Raw genomic sequence first — 20,583 nt, 5'->3', positions numbered from 1 at the left:
CATCCCAAAGGTGTTTTATGGGGTTGAGGCCAGGGCTCTGTGCAGGCCAGTCAAGTTCTTCCACACCGATCTCCACGAACCATTTCTGTATGGACCTCACTTTGTGCATTTGTCATGCTGAACTATACATTCTGGCAGGTAGCATTCTCCTAGCATCTGCCAAACCCAGATTTTTCCATCAGACTGCCAGATAGTGAAGCATGATTCATCACTCCAGATAATGCATTTCCACTGCTCCAAAGTCCAATGGCGGCAAGCTTTACACCACTCCAGCTGACACTTGGCATTGGGCATGGTGATCTTAGGCTTGTTTGCGACTGCTCGGCCATGGAAACCCATTTCATGAAGCTCCCGACAAACAGTTACTGTGCTGATGCTGTTTCCAGAGGCAGTTGGACCTCGGTAGTGAGTGTTGCAACCGAGGACAGATGATTTTTATGCGCTACGCACTTCAGTACTCGCCGGTCCCATTCTGTGAGCTTGTGTGGCCTACCACGTCGGCAGCTGAAATATTGTTGCTCCTAGACGTTTCCACTTCACAATAACAACACTTACAGTTGACCAGGGCAGCTCTAACAGGACAGAAATTTGACGAACTGACTTGTTGGAAAAGTGGCATCCTATGACAGTGCCACGTTGAAAATCTCTGAGCTCTTCAGTAAGGCCATGCTACTACCAATGTTTGGCTATGGAGAATGCATGGCTGTGTGCTCAATTTTATACACCTGTCAGCAAAGTGTGTGGCTGAAATAGCCGAATCCACTAATTTGAAGGTGTCCACATACTTTTGTATATAAAGTCTATATACAGTATTTACGGATACATGGTACAATATCACAATATTCTGTTTGGTGAAGAGTGTCAAAAGCAATCTGTGATATTATGGTTCAATGTTCTGGCACATGTTCCAATTATTACATTTCCAATCCCCCGGTCAGGCACACACTGTGAACAACAAACACAGGAAGGCAGGCAGCAGACACCTGGCAACACACAGCAACTCAGCACAGACTGTAGAGATAGAGGACAAGGCTGCAGTAACAGAGCTCACATCACACCCACACCCACACACACACACACACACGCACACAAACACACACGCACACGGGCTGCCTACTCACTCAGTGACAGACACAAGTTTAGTCAAGGCAATCTGTTAGCATAACCGCCAGTGACAGGCCTTGTGATGTTCTCTTCAGAGTGTGTGTTTGATCCTTCAGGTAGAGGGGAATCAAAGCCCTCAGGGGGATCTCATCCTCTCATTCTCCTCTAACTGTTGAAGTGAAGTCACACAACAACATATGCAGTAAAGCACAGAACACTAGAGCTTGTTTGTTTGTGATTCAGAACTATTAACAGCCAGTGGAAAATGCTCATAAAGCTGCAGAGTGGACAGTTAAAGGAAAACTCCACTCAAAAATGACATTTTGTTATTTGTTTAATTGTTGATAGTCCCAAAATGTTTTGCATGTCAGCAATCATGTTATCAAGATGTATAACTTTCAAAACACAGAAATATAGACAGTATGATGCACTTTGCATCATCTGATGCAAAATGCATCATACCGGCTGTATTTCTGAATTGTGACAGTAACACATCTTGAAAACTTGATCACTGACATGCAAAACATTTTGTGACTACATCAACAAATCGACAAATGAAACAAATACCAAAAGATAGTTTTTAGGTGGAAATGTCCTTTAAGTTGTCAGGATCAGAGCAGTAGCTGAAGCATAGAGACGCTGCAGGGCTAAACTGTAGCTGTAAGTCTTTATGAGGAGATATGAGGACGCCATGCAACAGTGGGCTCATAAATGCTCAGATAAGTGTTGTGTCAATAGTCAAAGTTGGACCCATTAATCTTGAGGGAAGTCTTGGCTACTGTTAGGATGGGAGATGTGGTGTAAGCACAGCTAGTGAGACTGGAGGATGCTGCTGGGTCCATTAACCTAATGTGACCGTGCCATTAATAGAGTGCACCGGGGTTAAGTTATCACATGTTTTATGCTCATGTTCTCAGAGATCTTAGAATACATCTCTTCATTGCCATTACAGTACTGTACAATACTATTACAGCTCTTCTGTGTTTGAGACAGTGCTCTGGGAGAGTTAATAATCATATTGTTAGGTTGAGACATTATTATTGTCACCTATAGTGCATTTTCACATTTTGCAGGGCCTTTCAGTAGAAGTCTTGCCAAATAATTAATTGAGATGGGAACTTGTTCAGGAGTGCCTCAGTTAGCAGCAGGCTACAGTCAGTTAGTCAGTCAGTCAGTCAGCTAGTCAGTCAGCCAGCTAGTCTGCTAGTCAGTCAGTCAGCTCATCAGTCAGTCAGCTAGTCAGTCAGTCAGCTTGTCAGTCAGTCAGCTAGTCAGTCAGTCAGCTAGTCAGCTTGTCAGTCAGTCAGCTTGTCAGTCAGTCAGCTAGTCAGTCAGTCAGCTCGTCAGTCAGTCAGCTCGTCAGTCAGTCAGCTAGTCAGTCAGTCAATCAGCTAGTCAGTCAGTCAGCTTGTCAGTCAGTCAGCTAGTCAGTCAGTCAGCTCGTCAGTCAGTCAGCTCGTCAGTCAGTCAGCTAGTCAGTCAGTCAATCAGCTAGTCAGTCAGTCAGCTAGTCGGTCAGTCAGCTAGCTGGTTAGTCAGTCAGCTAGTCGGTTAGTCAGTCAGCTCGTTAGTCAGTCAGTCAGTCAGCTAGTCAGTCAGTCAGTCAGCTAGTCAGTCAGTCAGTCAGCTAGTCAGCTAGTTGGTTAGTCAGCTAGTCGGTCAGTCAGCTAGTCGGTTAGTCAGCTAGTCGGTTAGTTAGTCAGCTAGTCGGTTCGTCAGTCAGTCCGTCAGCTAGTCAGCTAGTCGGTTAGTCAGTCAGCTACTCGGTCAGTCAGCTCGTCAGTCAGTCAGCTAGTCGGTTAGTCAGCCAGCTAGTCGGTCAGTCAGCTAGTCGGTTAGTCAGTCAGCTCATCAGTCAGTCAGCTAGTTGGTTAGTCAGTCAGCTAGTCAGTCAGTCAGTCAGCTAGTCAGTCAGTCAGTCAGTCAGCTAGTCAGCTAGTCGGTCAGTCAGTCAGTCAGCTAGTCGGTTAGCTCGTCAGTCAGTCAGCTAGTCAGTCAGTCAATCAGCTAGTCAGTCAGTCAGCTAGTCGGTCAGTCAGCTAGCTGGTTAGTCAGTCAGCTAGTCGGTTAGTCAGTCAGCTAGTCGGCTAGTCAGTCAGCTAGTCGGTTAGTCAGTCAGCTAGTCGGTCAGTCAGCTAGTCGGTTAGTCAGTCAGCTAGTCAGTTAGTCAGTCAGCTAGTCAGTTAGTCAGTCAGCTAGTCAGTTAGTCAGTCAGCTAGTCAGTTAGTCAGTCAGCTAGTCGGTTAGTCAGTCAGCTAGTCGGTTAGTCAGTCAGCTAGTCGGTTAGTCAGTCAGCTCGTTGGTTAGTCAGTCAGCTAGTCAGTCAGTCAGTCAGCTAGTCGTTCAGTCAGCTAGTCGGTTGTTCAGTCAGCTAGTCGGTTAGTCAGTCAGCTCGTCAGTCAGTCAGCTAGTCAGTCAGTCAGTCAGCTAGTCGGTCAGTCAGTCAGCTAGTCGTTCAGTCAGCTAGTCGGTTAGTCAGTTAGCTCGTCAGTCAGCTAGTCGGTTAGTCAGTCAGCTAGTCGGTTAGTCAGTCAGTCAGCTAGTCGTTCAGTCAGCTAGTCGGTTAGTCAGTTAGCTCATCAGTCAGCTAGTCGGTTAGTCAGTCAGCTCATTGGTTAGTCAGTCAGCTCGTCAGTCAGTCAGTCAGTCAGTCAGTCAGTCAGCTAGTCGTTCAGTCAGCTAGTCGGTTGTTCAGTCAGCTAGTCGGTTAGTCAGTCAGCTAGTCAGTCAGTCAGTCAGTCAGTCAGTCAGTCAGCTAGTCAGTCAGTCAGTCAGCTAGTCGGTTAGTCAGTCAGTCAGTCAGTCAGTCAGTCAGTCAGCTAGTCGGTTAGTCAGTCAGTCAGTCAGTCAGTCAGTCAGTCAGTCAGCTAGTCGGTTAGTCAGTCAGCTCGTCAGTCAGTCAGTCAGTCAGTCAGTCAGCTAGTCAGTCAGTCAGTCAGCTAGTCAGTCAGTCAGTCAGTCAGCTAGTCAGTCAGTCAGTCAGTCAGTCAGTCAGCTCAGTCAGTCAGTCAGTCAGTCAGCTAGTCAGTCAGTCAGTCAGTCAGCTAGTCAGTCAGTCAGTCAGTCAGCTAGTCAGTCAGTCAGTCAGCTAGTCAGTCAGTCAGTCAGTCAGTCAGCTAGTCAGTCAGTCAGTCAGTCAGTCAGCTAGTCAGTCAGTCAGTCAGCTAGTCAGCTAGTCAGTCAGTCAGTCAGCTAGTCAGTCAGTCAGTCAGTCAGTCAGTCAGTCAGTCAGTCAGTCAGTCAGTCAGTCAGCTAGTCCTCTCAGAATGACAGAAAGGTCTCCTTTCAGACCTGCCGCATTCTAACTGCTGCAGCCTGCAGCCTTTCGATAAGAACCACGCCGTAAAGCCTCTCTTTGATGACAATAATGAAGTGAATTGCGAACACACACACACACCCTGCACTCTGTGTGAAACAGGCTGACAGTAGGAAGCTGTCCCATGACAGCCAATTAATAGGCATGAAACACCAAATATCTTCACTGACAGCAACAGCTAACTTTTGGATGGTCATGGTAACTATTAGTGAATTCTTATTGCAGTAAGACTTCAGCTATCAAGGTAGATAACCGCCTACACACATCATCCCCCTCAGGTCAGACTCTAAGAAACAGGTTCTTATCACAACTCTATATACGTCTCTCACTGATGATGAAACTCGTCTACTATAGATGTACCTTCTCCACATGGCGTGCTAAATATCAAGGCAACAATTATCAATGTGAAATCTCTCTATATAGGACTCTGGATCGGATATGCAGCATCTGCAGCATCTGTCTAGGCTTACACTCTACACACAGACTCCTCCAAGGTTGTTACACACTTCTCTAGCACTCACCCCAATCAGAGCACTAACAACGCTAAAACCTTGGCTATGAATTACTTACTGCCAGATAGTACATTTCTAAAAGTGACATGAAGGACATACGGTAATGTTAACTGTGACTGTCTTGGAGGTATTTCTTACTGCTAGGCTCCCTGGTGAGAGCTGATTCTGAGAGTTGCACTGGAAAGTTCAGATGAACTTATTTAAAATCTTATTTTAGCTGCTCGCTCTAATCTCTGAGAGCTGTTGGTTCTTTATCTGGCCTGGTTAAACTGTGTCTGGACTTTATACGGGAAATCAAGTCACCAGGGAGTCATGAAAAAAGAACAACTCTGGAAATAATGGACCGCTGGAGAAAGTTGATCTACGCTATTATGTCATGTTATTAGATTCCCCTGTGTGATAACAGGCTGTTTTCATTTTGGTATCACTTTCCAATGCAATGCTACACCTGATACCTGTTCAGAATGGTACCAATAAAACGGATAATAAAGACGTTTTAACCTAAGTAATGAACTGCTTCACAGGATATGCATCATAGCAGGACATAGCGGGAGGGGAATGTGGAATCCAATACTTGAAATTATTAAATTAGCTGCTATTTCCTGATTCAATTAAATCAGGAGGTATTTCCCATGCCTCTTATAGTGACTCATGTTTCATCATGATCTGATCATTGTGAAGAATAAAGCATCATGGTTCACACAATGCAAAGTACCTGAGATCCCAACAGATATCACAAATAACCGGAACATTTTCTATTTTAGGGAACTGTATAAATCCGAGGGGGAGGTTTCACTTTAAAGTCTACACACCTATTGTATTCGGCGCATGTGACAAATACAATTTGATTTCAAATGCAACCACCCCAAATTGCAAGTGATTTCATCCAACAGGCAAAGCATTTACTTCGGACAGTAATGTTCATGAGGCACTTGATCGATCTGGCATCCCAGAAACATTTGAATCAAATCCATAGCCATGGGTGAGCATTTAGGCTAACAGTGGGAAGGCTCCTGGATAGGGGGGAGAGAGGAAGGCTGGTTTGGGAGCTGGAGGGTGTGTGTGTGTGTGTGTGGCACACTGTCAGTGGAGCGGCATGGGACAGGGGCCTGCTGTGTTCAAAGAGCTCGGCAAGGGCAGAGGGGCTTTGTCTCTAAGGAAAGAGAGCAGTACGCTCTATAATGTCATTAACCTAAACTCAGTCCAAATAAACCGTAGAAAGCTTTAAACATAGAGAGAGAGAGAGAGAGAGAGAGAGAGAGAGAGAGAGAGAGAGAGAGGTGAAGTGTGTGGGACAAAAACAAAGGAGAGATTATCCAGGTTGTCAGGGGGTCAGCTAAAAATGGGTCAGTGTGGCTGACGCTGTTAATTGAAGCCTGATATGATCCTGTCCTTTAGAAAGCTCAAGCTCATTAGCTCGCTAATGCACTGTACGAGTCCTCCCTGTCAGGTAGAACTGCAGCCAGAATGGAAACAAAGGCTAGCCTTGATCTAAGGGGAAGTTATGCAAAGCAGACGCAAGCTGCTGCAGTAGCTAAATAACAGATCTGGAAATCAGTTAGGCTAGGCCTATGTCAATGGACGATTTTTGTAAACACAATATATTTAACCTGTTGGGACATCACGAGGTCTTACATTTTCTAGGCCATGAAAATCTGATCTATTTTCATGGCCTAGAAATGTGGTCAGCTATCAACAGCCAACAGAGTGTTTTTGGCCCCTTGAATGTGAAACAAATGTCCAAACTCACTAACTGAGTGCCATGGTTACCTTTGGCTGTGAGGTTTAGCTCTGTTCACCCCTCTTGGTTTCTAAGAAGAAACACTTATACAAACAGTCACGTATTTTTAGGGTAGCCTAGTGGTTAGAGTGTTGGACTCGTAACTGGGAGGTTGCAAGTTCAAATCCCCGAGCTGACGAGGTACAGATTTGTAGTTCTGCCCCTGGACAGGCAGTTCACCTACTGTTCCTAGGCTGTCATTGAAAATAAGAATTTGTTCTTAACTGACTTGCCTAGTTAAATAAAGGTAAAATAAATAAATAACTGGAGACACATCTCAAGTCTTTAACATGAAAATGAGCTCTTACTGCAGACTGCACTTTCATGCCAAGGGAACAATAGGTTTGTTATGCTCAATTTAACTGCATACTAATTGGGCATATGGAGCCTAATTGTGAGATGTCGACTGTCAGGACAACATGCATTTTGCCTGGGGAGAGAAGAATCCTAATCATAGACAAATGGTCATTTCTTGAACCACAATAGAAGAGGGTATTTCCTGAAGTAACCACTCAGCATACTAACACACTTGGGAGATGGTGGGCTGGTTTGTTTTGGTGGTGGTGGTGAAACAACGAGGGCGGATTGAGACTCACCCTATCAGAGTAAGTACATTAAACAAAAGCTTGGTGCTTTTCTCTCTCTGTGCTTCCTGGCGCCAGCCAGTCCCAGTCCGAGTCCGAGTCCCAGTCCCAGTCCGTCCCCAGGGCAGAGAGAGAGACGGAGGCTACATGGTACCACATGGTGTGAAAACTCTGACGCAGGATTAGACTCACTGTACAACGGTAATTGGTTATTATTAACACTCATCCCGAATATATTATCCACAAGCTGCGGATGACATGAAATATGCATATTTCCCGAGGCCACCATATGATAGCGACGGTTAAAATGAAGTGTTACGAAATAGAAACGCTCACATTCTTGACATAGAACTACTAGCTCAACGACAGACATTTGGGACGATTTTCCAACAGCTGCACAACATAGGCGCTAGAAACTGTAACAGTGTGTATAGCGGGCCTGCCAGAGTGCGTATGTTTGAGTGTTTGAGTGTGTGCGTGTGTGTGTGTGTGTGTGTGTATGTGGCAGTCCAGTGTTTTGAAGCCTAACGGAAGTCTCTAGGGCTAAGCAAGCTGGTCAAAGATTAATGAAAGAAATGCTGGTCCATCGCTCGAGTCTCCACAAAGAGATTATTCTGAATATGTTAGGAAAAAGAGGATATATTAAAGGAAAACTTTGTTTGTCATTTGAAGCCATATTTAAAGTAATTGCAGTTCTCCTGCTACACCAGATAAGTATCCAAAACGTGTTTCTTTGAAAATGACATAATATCTATTTCAGGATTATCCACATTTGTCACAACAGTATTTATTTACTGCAAATAAATATATTCATATGTGGAATATTGTTGTATCACAAATGTTTTGCTTTCTACATAAATTATGATTTGTAGATTAAAGCACTGTAAATCATAAACACATACGACCCATTCCTCTAAATACAATGTATGTCTAACTTCACAATGCCTCTCTGTAACTGGGATAAATTCCGAGATTTGTGAAGAGAGACCTTATTTTCAATCTAACACAGTTTTAATAATTCAATATTTAATATAAAACAAAACAAGCTGTCCGGACACTATATCATTGAATAATTGATTCACTACTATAATAATAAAAATCACATTATTGCCTTAATGGGTTGACCCCCTGCACTCAAATAAGATAGATATGGTCATATACAGTATCTATTCTCTGTGAAATGTTGTAATTGATGTAAAAACACATATTTGCTCATCCTTGTAATGAGAGCATTTAACAGAGGAGAGAAGAGGCCATCCCCAAGACTCTAGCTCACTGCTTTACTATCTTCCAATCACTGTCAATGTCACCAGTCTCTCCTCTGCCACTTTAGCCCACGGGCACAACTGAGCATGGGGAGCTCCAACTTAATGCAGGAACGGCCAACTTCTCTCACTGTCTCTCCCTCTCTTTCTCTCCCTCTCACTCATACTGACCCCATGGGAAGTGACTCAATTTAAACCAACATGCCACTTGGATACATTCTGCAAAAAAAGATCCTATTTCCTACTGCCCACTCAAAATAGATCCATCTTTAACTGCAGACTCAAATAGCGCAACTAGACCTGCAACTGTACGGGCCTAAAATGTATCTGTCAAACGCAGTGGCACAAGCTTTACCATACCTAGTCAGAGCATTTCAGAGATATTTTCTGTCTTCCTGTCATCACCTGCTCCCCTCTGGTGAGAATTACAATATAGATTAAAGTCAGTGGGAGAGACAGTGGAATCTAGAGGGCGGGAGGGGCCAACACAGACCTCCAGCAACAGCCACCAGACAGCAGGTTACCCAGGAGGATACCGGCAGCCAAACAGCTAACAGTCTCCAGCCATCTCTGCAGAGGGACAATGGACAGAGTGGAGCACTGAAGGACACTGTCTCTCCTACACACTGCTAGCACGTGTGCGCATACACGAACACAAACACACACTGGGACACAATGCTTCATATTGTGTGTTTAGAAGTCAATAGTGGGAAAAAAACGTGATTAAGAATTGACATTTGAGAAATCGCTATGCGTGACTTGAACATTGTTACACAATTAATCTAATTGTACTTCTAGATTAGGAACAGTTTCTCATTTCCCCAGCTCGGCAGCTTTGGAAGACACATTGTTAACCTGAAAGATTAGAAGAGCATGTAATGAATGCATTTGATTTGCATCAACACAAATAAAAAGACTTGAACATATGGTAGTGCCGCCACCACCCAGGGTTCAGCCCCGCCCACTAGAGCCAACGCCTGGGTGTTTGTGCACTCTGTGTGTGTGAGAGTGTGTGAGAGAGGCGATAAACACACAGACTACAGACAAGGGCATAGTATGTCTCTATTTTTCTCAGACTGTAGTTGCTTTTTGCTCTTCACACTCATGCCATACGGTGCTGTCAGTGAATGTAGGCATCACAAATCAACCTGTTTCAATAGTTATATAGAATCTCAATCATTTAGTTATATACTCTTAATGGACATGGACTGAATACTACTCAATAATTCAATAGATTATTTTTTCAGAATACTTTTGGAAAAAAGAGGAATGCAACACACACAGCTAAAACAAATCAATATGCCACAACCCATGCAAGATTGATCATGTCCATGAATGCAAGAAAAAGGTTAAGTTTGACATAACATGACTGATGGCAGCCATACAAGCTACTGATTAGGCCTGTGCCCTGATTAAAGCTGCTTCAGTAACCTGGCTGTCACGGTGAACAGAACCAAGTCAACAGAGCAGAGACAATGTCTGAAAGCATTTTAATTCTGAATAAACTCTCTGACTCCTGACTCCTGAGCAAATAACAACACCCTCAACTCATTCTCATCTCAGTCAGTCTGTTGGCTATCAGACCATCCATATGATACCCAGATTAGTGCCAACACACAGCCCGCTGGCACATGTTGGTCTTCATAAGGACGTCCCCCTCCATGCTTCCTTTTTGTGAGCGAGATAGGGATAAACCACTAATTACAGCCCTCGTCATACTGCTCAAATACCTTCAAAGAATAAGTGCCAGTTCTCCGGAAAGACCTTGACTCCTGCAAGCTCCAATAACCTCCTGTTCACCCCTCCCCCACCCCACCCCACTTCCCCTCTCGCCATTCATGCGAGATCTAATTCACAGATGAATAATAGATGGAAAGACTTTCATCTACCAAGGTTTTTTCTCTTCTCTCGCATTGTGCACTATAGCTGCAGAGATAATGCGGAGGGGAGCATGCATTGGAGATGAGCCATGGGACCCTCTAGTCTGTCTGCTGCTTTAAGTCCCTCTCTCTCGCTCTCTGGCCATCCTTCCATCATGATAAAGAAGGAGCAGCATCTCCCCAGTCTTCATCCAATTAGTCCCCTGCTTTTTCATGTTCATTACCCTGCTTCGATTAATCTATGACCTTGAGTTCCCTCTCAGCTCTTTATTGACCCTCCCATCTCCCTCTCTGGAGCATCAGCCAGAATGTTTACTATCCTAGTATAGTACCCTCAACTCTTTGACATCTTTAACAATCTCCACTAGATAAATGCCCCTGGGCTTCTTCCTCCTCTCCTCCTACTGTAAAAGCTGGAACAAGCAAGGCTTTGTCTACCGATGCACTTCCAGAAGACTGAGATACAGGTGGTAGCAGGCAGTTAGCGCTGCTGAGGAGGAATAAACCCACAAACACTGAGCAAATAGCATTTTCATCCAAATCGGAGCGGCAGCTTGTAAGACAGCCCATCAATAATGCAGGCTGGTGGGAGACCCTGGCTGCTAAGCTACTGGCCCACTGAATGTACAGGGCTGTGTCCTTGGGCTACTGGGGAGAACTCCTGCTCTAGAGCCACACAGGGGACTCTCCTATAGCTGGGCCCACTGTAATAACAGCTGCTGTACCTAGGCACACGTGAGTGGGGTAACAATCACAAAAACAATACCACCACCAGGCTTCAAATAGCCAGCCATGTCCATCAGCAACCAACAGCAACAGACAAAATGGAGGCCGCCCATTACAGACAGCGGAGTGTTGCGAGTGGAAAGCATCATGAAAGGTGGAGGTATCTGTGGTATCTGGGTTTGTGATTGATGTTAAGTCAAGTCGATTGCGTACTTATCACATTAATATTCCTCCTCATATGAAATTCATTGGCGCTAAAAGAGGAATGGCAGCACTGAGGTTTTTACTACCATGTTTATTTTCCTTAATTCATTCAATGAAGGTGGCTTTGAAGTGCAATATTAATGTGTCCAGTTGAGGTGTGAGAACAAAAGGCTGCAATATTGAGGATGAGAGTGAATGAGTGAGTGAGTGAGTGAGTGAGTGAGTGAGTGAGTGAGTGTAGTGCTGTTCTGTGGTCTTTGATCAGAGAAAGGCAGGCAGGCTAATTGCTAGTACCTGGTCTCTCAGCAGGCTTGTCCCCCTCTCCTCTCTGATAACAGCACCGCTCCACTCTGTGGACCTCCACCAACGCAGACAGGGGAGTCTGTCTGGGGCTGCAACCATGATATACTCACACGTCACCATCTCACCAGTTTTACAACCAGCGAAAATCAAGAAAACTTCTAAAATTGTCTCCCTCCACGTCAGCTTCCGACATAATAATCTGATTAGCGGGCGCTTTGGTCTTTGTTGACTGAGTTGCCTGCTGGAGCCTAGCTGCTGGTATTGCACCTGAGGACTGAAGTCGAGTCACAATTGCTGTTCTGCTATTGTTGGAGATACACAGGAAAAACCTCCATCGCCATGGCGTGAAGAGAGGAGGGGTGAAAATGGCTGGCTGAAGCAATATCTAGCAGTAGAGTGTAACCTTATATTGGATAACGCATTGTATTCCATACAAAAACATATAGCTGTGTAGCTGTGTAATCATGGTATGAACTGTCTCATATTTCATTGCAATAACAGTGTAATCAGGCTGCACTGAGAGCTGGGTCAGAAACAGTAGTGAGAGGGCCTCTCGAGTGGTGCAGCGATCTAAGGCACTGCATAACAGTTCTAGCTGTGCCACTAGAGATCCTGGTTCGGGTCCAGACTCTGTCGCAGCCGGCTGTGATTGGGAGACCCATGGGGCGGAGCACAATTGGCACAGCGTTGTCTGGTTTAGGGGAGGGTTTGGCCGGCAGGGATGCTCTTGTCCCATCGCGCACTAGTGACTCTTGTGGCGGGCCGGGCGCAATGCACGCTGACACGGTCTCCAGGTGTACGGTGTTTCCTCCGACACATTGGTGCGGCTGGCTTACAGGTTAAGTTGGCTTTGTGTCAAGAAGCAGCTTGGTTGTGTTGTGTTTCGGAGGACGCACGGCTCTCAACCTTCACCTCTCCCGAGTCTGTATGGGAGTTGCAGCGATGGGACAAGACTGTAACTACCAATTGGATACCATGAAATTGGGGAGAAAAAGGTGTAATTAAAAAAAAAATGTAAACACTGGTGAGAGCAAGGAAAGAGGGAGAAGGCTGCTCCTAAACCCAACTGAGCCATTATGGTGCTTTATCCTTCTCCAGTCAAACTGCAGCTGCTCCATACACTAATACCACAGAACAACACCGACACAGAGGTATTATGCATCAAACCTCAACAAGGAAGGTAAGGTACTCAGGGGAACACACAAAGACTCCCCTCATTCATTCAATCTGCAGTTTCACTATGCAATAAAAACACAAGGCTTTCAGTCCTCCAAGCTATGTATTATAGAGCAGCTTCGAGAGACTATAAAACATTTTACTGCCAGTTTGTGATACCCTTGGCTAACTAACCCAATATATGTGTTGTCCGAGGGAAATCATATTTCTGGTGTCTTCCTGTGAGCAGTCAATAGCACAACACTTCGCCCACATTCCCCCTGCTCCTCGGTCAAGCTGCTGGGAGGTGGGAGAGCCCTTCCCCATGTGAATCATCCTGGATCACCCCTGATGTAACACTGCCTATGACTATGCCACTATGGCATGTAACATTACTGGGAGATAGTTCCGGGGGCAGACTAATTCCTCCCATTGCTGTGTTTATCTGCAGTTATTGTTCTCAAATCTCATAATCGGCAGGCTAATTGAATTGGACATTATCTAATTCAATCTCACTGGAGAGAGAGAGAGGAGCAGGGGAACCTGAACTCAAGCCAGCTGCTCCTCAGTGCGTTCTCCTGGTCTAAGCTGCAGTGCAAATGCTGTTTTAATTAAAACTAGGAAGCAAGAACAAAGGATCTCACAAAAGGTTAAACGCTATACTAGGCACTACAGCCACTCTGGTGCTGAATGTAACTAGAACAAGCTTTCTTAATTACTGAACATTCATCACAGTCAGGTAGGGAGCGCTGAACAAGGCATTTGTCAACATGAAAATATGACTTTTCTCATCAGTGTGGTATAAAAATCAACGCCAATGCAACAGGTTGTATTGTGTGGGCAATCTAGTATTGAGTCAAAGCTGAGGGATTGTGTCTCTGGTAACGTTTAATAAATTAATCTCCATCTAAAATGTCTCTCACATTCAAACCATCCAAAGACTACTCTCAGCCTGACCACAGGAAAGCCTATGGTGTTGAAAACAATGGACACACACACACACACACACACACACACACAGTGCCCTACATCTGCCCCTGCTGCTGCCCATCAATGTCTTGGGGCACTTCTGGACAGACTCGTTGTGGAACTCGTGGAGCTGAACGTCATATCCCTTTAGGCTTCCATGTCTTATTCAGAGTGCTGATCATACACATAGGAGAAACCTTCTTCAGTCATTAAGGTAGGCTATGTATAAAACATAGCACGAATCTCAAATCCTGCGGGACTACAGCTGGCCATATCCTTGTTTGCTGGAGTAACATGCACTTCTGAAGTATTTGACAGAAGCCTGCAGTTAGAGAAGGCCCTGACAGAGGCTTTGAAGTGTTGTACTTCTCCATGTCGAATATCTACTACAACTAGGCTATATCAGGTAGCGGGTCAGCTAGAGGGGGTGGTAATAACCCAGTAAACTGTCTCCCGGAGGCACTAGTACTCTCTCAGAATACCATATCTCACTCAGACACGGAAGGCCTCGCTGCCGAGAGAGAAAAAAAACATCTCAGAAATCAGATTCAAGTAATTATTCTTTCGTTGAGGGGTGATTTAATAAAATCCTTACTTTTTTAACTCAATCAGATTTGACACAGTTTGTGTGAGGAGGCTATGCTAAGCTTGTATTTCATGGGAAGCCTGTTAATCTTGTTCCTCATATGAAAAGTAAACAGTAACTGGTGCTACAATGCAGAGTCTCAATAACCTTCACTGTGTGCTCCTGTACAGTTATTTGGTCCCCCATGTATTCCTCCTATCCATCTGTGTTTCCATCCATTTACCCTTCACTGGAATTTAAAGGAGGGGTAGGATTGTCCCAGAGATGGAGGAGTGAGTGAGTGACCTGTGTATGGCAGCTCTGACAGAGGACAGACAGAACAGGATTCATCAGCCATGTTGGGGATAAGGCCAACCTGACACCCTCGGGAGAATGGTGTTTAAAGGAAAGACAGCTCACATACGTTAATGCCAAACTAGACACACAGACAACTCTTTCATTTAGGCTTCACATGGCATCGTTGGCTGAAATATGATGGTGAAAGTTTGGCAATGTGATTAATGGTCTGTCAACGGCAGCTCACTAGGCTGTTTTCCTCTCATCATGAATCAACTACAGACCTCTGTACTAGAGACTATAAACAGTCTGACAGTGAGGTATTTGTCAGCTCATTCCAAGCTTCATGAGTGGTGAGTCAGTCTTCTTTTGGAGTCATGTGGCAAAAACCCACCACCCCTTCAATTTCTCAACCTCCAACTCTGGACACAGTGAGGGTGGGTTCCAGCCAGCTGACCATTGAGGACACTCAGTTCTGCTTCTGTTTCCTGTGCTTGTTCCAGCCCTGTTCAGGTCTTTATTCTGCTGAATCAATCTCCAACCCTATCAGCCGCACCTGCCAACTTCCTCTCTTTCCCATTCCCCCGGAACGGTGGTTTTGGAAACAACAAGGTCAGTGGATACTTTAGACACACCACTCTCACACACGTCCAACACATACAGAGCCACTGACTGGAAATAACGTCTCCCTCACACCTCGGCAGAAAGGCCTGACCTGACGGCCCAGTCTCCTGGAAGTCGACCTTCAGGGAGATGCAGCTCCCCAGTGAACTAGAACTAGACACCGTTCACAGATCAGTGGAAGACCGTACAACCATGACGTCTGGAACTCTCATGCCCTCTTCCACACAGAGCATCTGATATACAGTACCAGTCAAAAGTTTGGACACACCTACTCATTCAAGGGTTTTTCTTTATTTGTACTATTTTCTACATTGTAGAATAATAGTTATGACATCGAAACTGTGAAATAACACATATGGAATCATGTTGTAAGCAAAAAAGTATATATAATATTTTAGATTCTTCAAAGTAGCCACCCTTCGCCTTGATGACAGTTTTGCACACTCTTGGCATTCTCTCAACCAGCTTTACCTGGAATGCTTTTCCAACGGTCTTGAAGGAGTTCCCACATATGCTGAGCACTTGTTGGCTGCTTTTCCTTCACACTTGGGTCCAACTCATCCCAAACCATCTCAATTGGGTTGAGGTCGGGTGATTGATGAGGCCAGGTCATCTGATGCAGCACTTCATCACTCTCCTTCTTGGTCAGATTTCCACTGATCTAATGTCCATTGCTCATGTTTTTTGGACCAAGCAAGTCTCTTCTAATTATAGGTGTCCTTTAAAAAAGTGGTTTCTTTGCAGCAATTTGACCATAAAGGCTTGTTTCACCCAGCCTCCTCTGAACAGGTGATGTTTAGAGGTATCTGTTACTTGTGATGTGTCTGAGAAGCAATTATTTGGACTGCAATTTCTGAGGGGGGCCCTCGACCTCCAGCTCTGCACAGCGATGGGGTGGTCACTGCACTCAGCACAAAGTGGCTGCTCTGTCGGGTGAGGGGAAGCTGGATGATCACTGCAATTTCCTGTATTTGTTGCAGGGCCTGTTTTTTCGGGGTGTCCGAGCGGGTGCAGTACAGGGAGAGTTCATTCTGACCGTGGACCAGGACTTTCCTTACCTTCTATGGATGGGGCCTGGTCCTGGGCCGCATACAGCATATCCTTGAAAGCCTGGTAAAGGAAAAAACAGAGGGATAATCACTATTCAGTTTCTTAACTACCGTACAAGTTGACGTTTAATCAAATCAATTAACACTTTTTCATATGAGCAAATAATTACAATGATCAGTGATGGTAACATAATGAACAACTTACTATTGATTGATACATTCAAGTAATCTACTTACATAGCCAGTCTCAGGAATATTATGATAAGTACATGACAAAAGATCTGAAAACTTAGCAGTATATTAAAAGTATATGAAATTGGCAAACTCAGTACAGAATGTCTACAGGGAAAAATAACCATCCTTCGGCAATAATTGATGTTACAGCCCCCAAGATGTGTGAAGATAATGAATCCAAGCTGAGTTATAAGACATCAATGCACTTGTATTTAACCATGAAAAATATGTCTATCAGATTCCAGATCTTTCAAATTAAAACAGATGGAGGCTGGCCTATACTGCAAAGACCTCTTTATACAGAATGAGTTTATTTTTCCTTCAATCACTCTGACCTTGCAGATAATGTATATGGCCAGATAATTACAAGAGACATCTTAACATGATTCTCTAGTCTGGGACTGTGAGGCCTGGAACTGAATACATCTCTATTCCTCCATACCAATCTAACTTACTGGCTCTCTGGAGCAAATAGCAGTAACTGGGAATGCGTTTCTTGACCATCCAGTCAAAATAATTAAGCTTGTGACCTTCACTGAGATAGACAGGCACCCACATGATGAACTTTGTGTTTTTTTAAATTCAAAGCTTAGATGTGACAAAGAATCTAAACCTCACTATATATGTAGCTTCTGTTCCATATGGCCATTCTCTGGCCAGGTTTATCTGATGTTTGTATAAAGTGGATATAATGAGAGCAGAGGATGACGATGAATCGTAGTATGTAGAAGGAACGTACTCAGAAACGCAGTTTGTTCTCTGTTCTACCTGAGCAATAATAATGCAGTCAGTTATTACTGTATGCTCATATTGAACACTAATCCAAGAGAAACATTTCATTTGTAGATAACATTCTCTTTTGGAAATTGTGATTCGTAGTAGACCACCTGTGCAAACATTGGGTCATGTAGCAGGGCTTACTGGCCCAGGCTAATAGCTGGAAGAGTGCACACCTTCATCAAGATGGAGGCATATTGCCATGGCAATAGCACCGATGGGAATGGGGGCAGGGCAGGGCGGCTCTTTGGGGAATTTACATGCTCTGATTGTAGCTTAGTACAACAGCTTACATCAACCTGAGATCAACCTGCAGGTATCAACTGCCCTAATGGGTCTGTTGGTCTTCTGTTGAAGTGAGATGTACAGTAATAACAATATCAACTACAGTATTGCATATGTTAGGTGGTCTCAGATCTGAAATGACAGCTCTGATAATTCTCATAATCACTTTAACTGAGTGGATCTCTGAGCGCAGGAGCTGTACTGTGCAACGGAGGCAGGGCTGACTGAGACCAGATGCCTTCCCAGTAGGGGACAGAGGATGAGTTGTGGGAAGCTCGCCATTCCATCTCTGTTATTGAAGTAAGACGGATGTATTACAACAGAACGCGGACATTTTGTGTCAGCTATAAACTAGGATGATCATATTCATCATGTTATGTGCAATTATTTCTGTTCTCATTTTTACCATGCATCTTTTGTCAATGTCATTAAGTATACAGTGGTTGGAATAGTAAAACCTTCACATTATCCAATTTATGCAGAATGAATCATCTTGCATCGTGAGCCACTGGCAGAGCTAAATATATACCTGCACAGAGACTAGAGTGGAAAACGGGCCCCACACTTTAACCTCTGCATGTAATTAACACCTGTGTACCTGCTTATGATATAAATAATAACATGTCCCTTTTTCAATAGGAAATTAGCTTACACAAGCATTATCATGCATATATAAACCTACACAAGTGATTAGATTGCAACGGTTAAAGCAAAAAAGGCTTCATTCCACCCACGCTGCCGCATAACCCTCTCTACGCTGCCGCATAACCCTCTCTACGCTGCCGCATAACCCTCTCTACGCCTGCCGCATAACCCTCTCTACGCCTGCCGCATAACCCTCTCTACGCTGCCGCATAACCCTCTCTACGCTGCCGCATAACCCTCTCTACGCTGCCGCATAACCCTCTCTACGCTGCCGCATAACCCTCTCTACGCTGCCGAATAACCCTCTCTACGCTGCCGCATAACCCTCTCTACGCTGCCGAATAACCCTCTCTACGCTGCCGCATAACCCTCTCTACGCTTCCGCATAACCCTCTCTACGCTGCCGCATAACCCTCTCTACGCTGCCGCATAACCCTCTCTACGCTGCCGCATAACCCTCTCTACGCTGCCGCATAACCCTCTCTACGCTGCCGAATAACCCTCTCTACGCTGCCGCATAACCCTCTCTACGCTGCCGCATAACCCTCTCTACGCTGCCGCATAACCCTCTCTACGCTGCCGCATAACCCTCTCTACGCTGCCGCATAACCCTCTCTAACTTGCTCACAGTCATGTTGCAGCTTCTGTTTCACCACCTCTGAGAGTACAGTATTCCACACTCACACAGAACAGACCAAGAACCAGACCAATTGCCAGCCTTGACACAACCAAGACCATGTACCAATTGCACTAGCCAAAAGGAAAGGTCCCCGAGATAACAAACAGGAGAAAGGACAACGGGAGCTGTTTTATGCTGTTCGCTTTCATTATCTATGAGTGTGAGATGAATCTGGAATAACGCCTGCGTATCACACAGGAACGAGCTCTGCTTTTACGGCTGGCCTCTGGTCTCCTAATGAGCGGTGGACAGACCTCCATTACAAACAGGTGTTTAAAATGGACAGCCTCATAGGATGAGCAGACTTCGTTAATTTATCACTCAATCACTTTGTCAATTCCTAAAGTCACATGCAAGCGTTTTAATGGTTAAGGTGTTTTTTTCCCCATACATCCCAGCGAACTGCCCTGCTGCAGCCAAACAGAGGCATTTATAATAATCCAGACAACATTGTATTTGAAAAAAAATAATAAGAAAAAGTAACATTGATTGATGGTAATAACCCTTTAGAGAGACAAATGAGCAGCCAAACTAGAGCGAGGGACAGAACTAAACCAGGGAGACTTGTGGCTGATGTTTCTACCACAACACTTTGTTCAAGACAAGTCTAAGGGACAGACTGATCTCAACGCTGTTTTGGCAATAAACAAGATACATAACCTTATTCCTACACTAAGACTGCACTCACCAAGCTGCATAGGGACATAAGACAAAAAGAAAATGCTCATCCAGAGGCAGCACTCCTTGTGGCCTGTGATTTTAATTCAGGAGAACTGAAATCTGTTTTACCTCATTTCTATCAACAAGTCACCTGTGAAACAAAAAAAATGAAGATCACCTTTATTCCACTCACAAAGACTCATACAAAGCTCTTCCTCCCCTTTGGCAAATCTGACCATAACTCTATCCTCCTAATTCCTGTTTACAAAAACAGGAAATACCAGTGATACACTCAATTCGAAAATGGTCCGATGAAGTGGATACTAAGCTACAGGACTGTTTTCCTAGCACAGACTGGAATATGTTCCGGGATCCATCTGATGACATTGAGGAGTTTACCACATCAGTCACCGGCTTCATTAATAAGTGCACCGACGGCGTCATCCCCACAGTGACTGTACATATCCCAACCAGAAGCCATTGATTACAGGCAACATCCCCACTGAGCTAAAGGCTAGAGCTGCCACTTTCAAGGAGCGGGATACTAACCCGGACACTGATAAGAAATTGCGCTACGCCCTTCGACGAACCATCAAAACAGGCAAAGCGTCAATACAGGACTAAGATCAATCCTACTACACCGGTTCTGACGCTCGTCAGATGTGGCAAGGCTTGCAAACTATCACAGATTACAAAGGGAAATCCAGCTACGAGCTGCCCAGTGACACAAGCCTACCAGATGAGCTAAATGCCTTCAATGCTCGCTTCAGAGCAAGCAACACTGAACCATGTGTGAGAGCACCAGCGGTTCCGGACAACTGTGTGATCATGCTTTTCATAGCCGATGTGAGTAAGACCTTTAAACAGGTTAACATTCACAAGGCTGCAGGGCTAGATGGATAACCAGGACGGGTATTCAGAGCATGCGTTGACCAGCTGACAAGTGTCTTTACTGGCATTTTCAACCTCT

General features: G+C 44.7%; 1 protein-coding gene across 1 annotated transcript in view; it reads right to left on the bottom strand.

Moving 5' to 3' along the window:
• Positions 1-20,583, bottom strand: part of LOC135512909 (xenotropic and polytropic retrovirus receptor 1 homolog) — a 79,305-nt gene that overhangs the window by 50,931 nt on the left and 7,791 nt on the right. The window contains exon 2 of the mRNA XM_064935410.1: positions 16,343-16,394. Coding sequence (XP_064791482.1) covers positions 16,343-16,394 — 52 coding nt within the window. The remainder of the gene's footprint in view (positions 1-16,342; positions 16,395-20,583) is intronic.

The sequence above is a fragment of the Oncorhynchus masou genome, chromosome 24, assembly GCF_036934945.1.
Source record: "Oncorhynchus masou masou isolate Uvic2021 chromosome 24, UVic_Omas_1.1, whole genome shotgun sequence".
In the NCBI taxonomy this organism is placed as follows: domain Eukaryota; kingdom Metazoa; phylum Chordata; class Actinopteri; order Salmoniformes; family Salmonidae; genus Oncorhynchus; species Oncorhynchus masou.
This window is presented reverse-complemented; position numbering and strand designations above follow the sequence as displayed.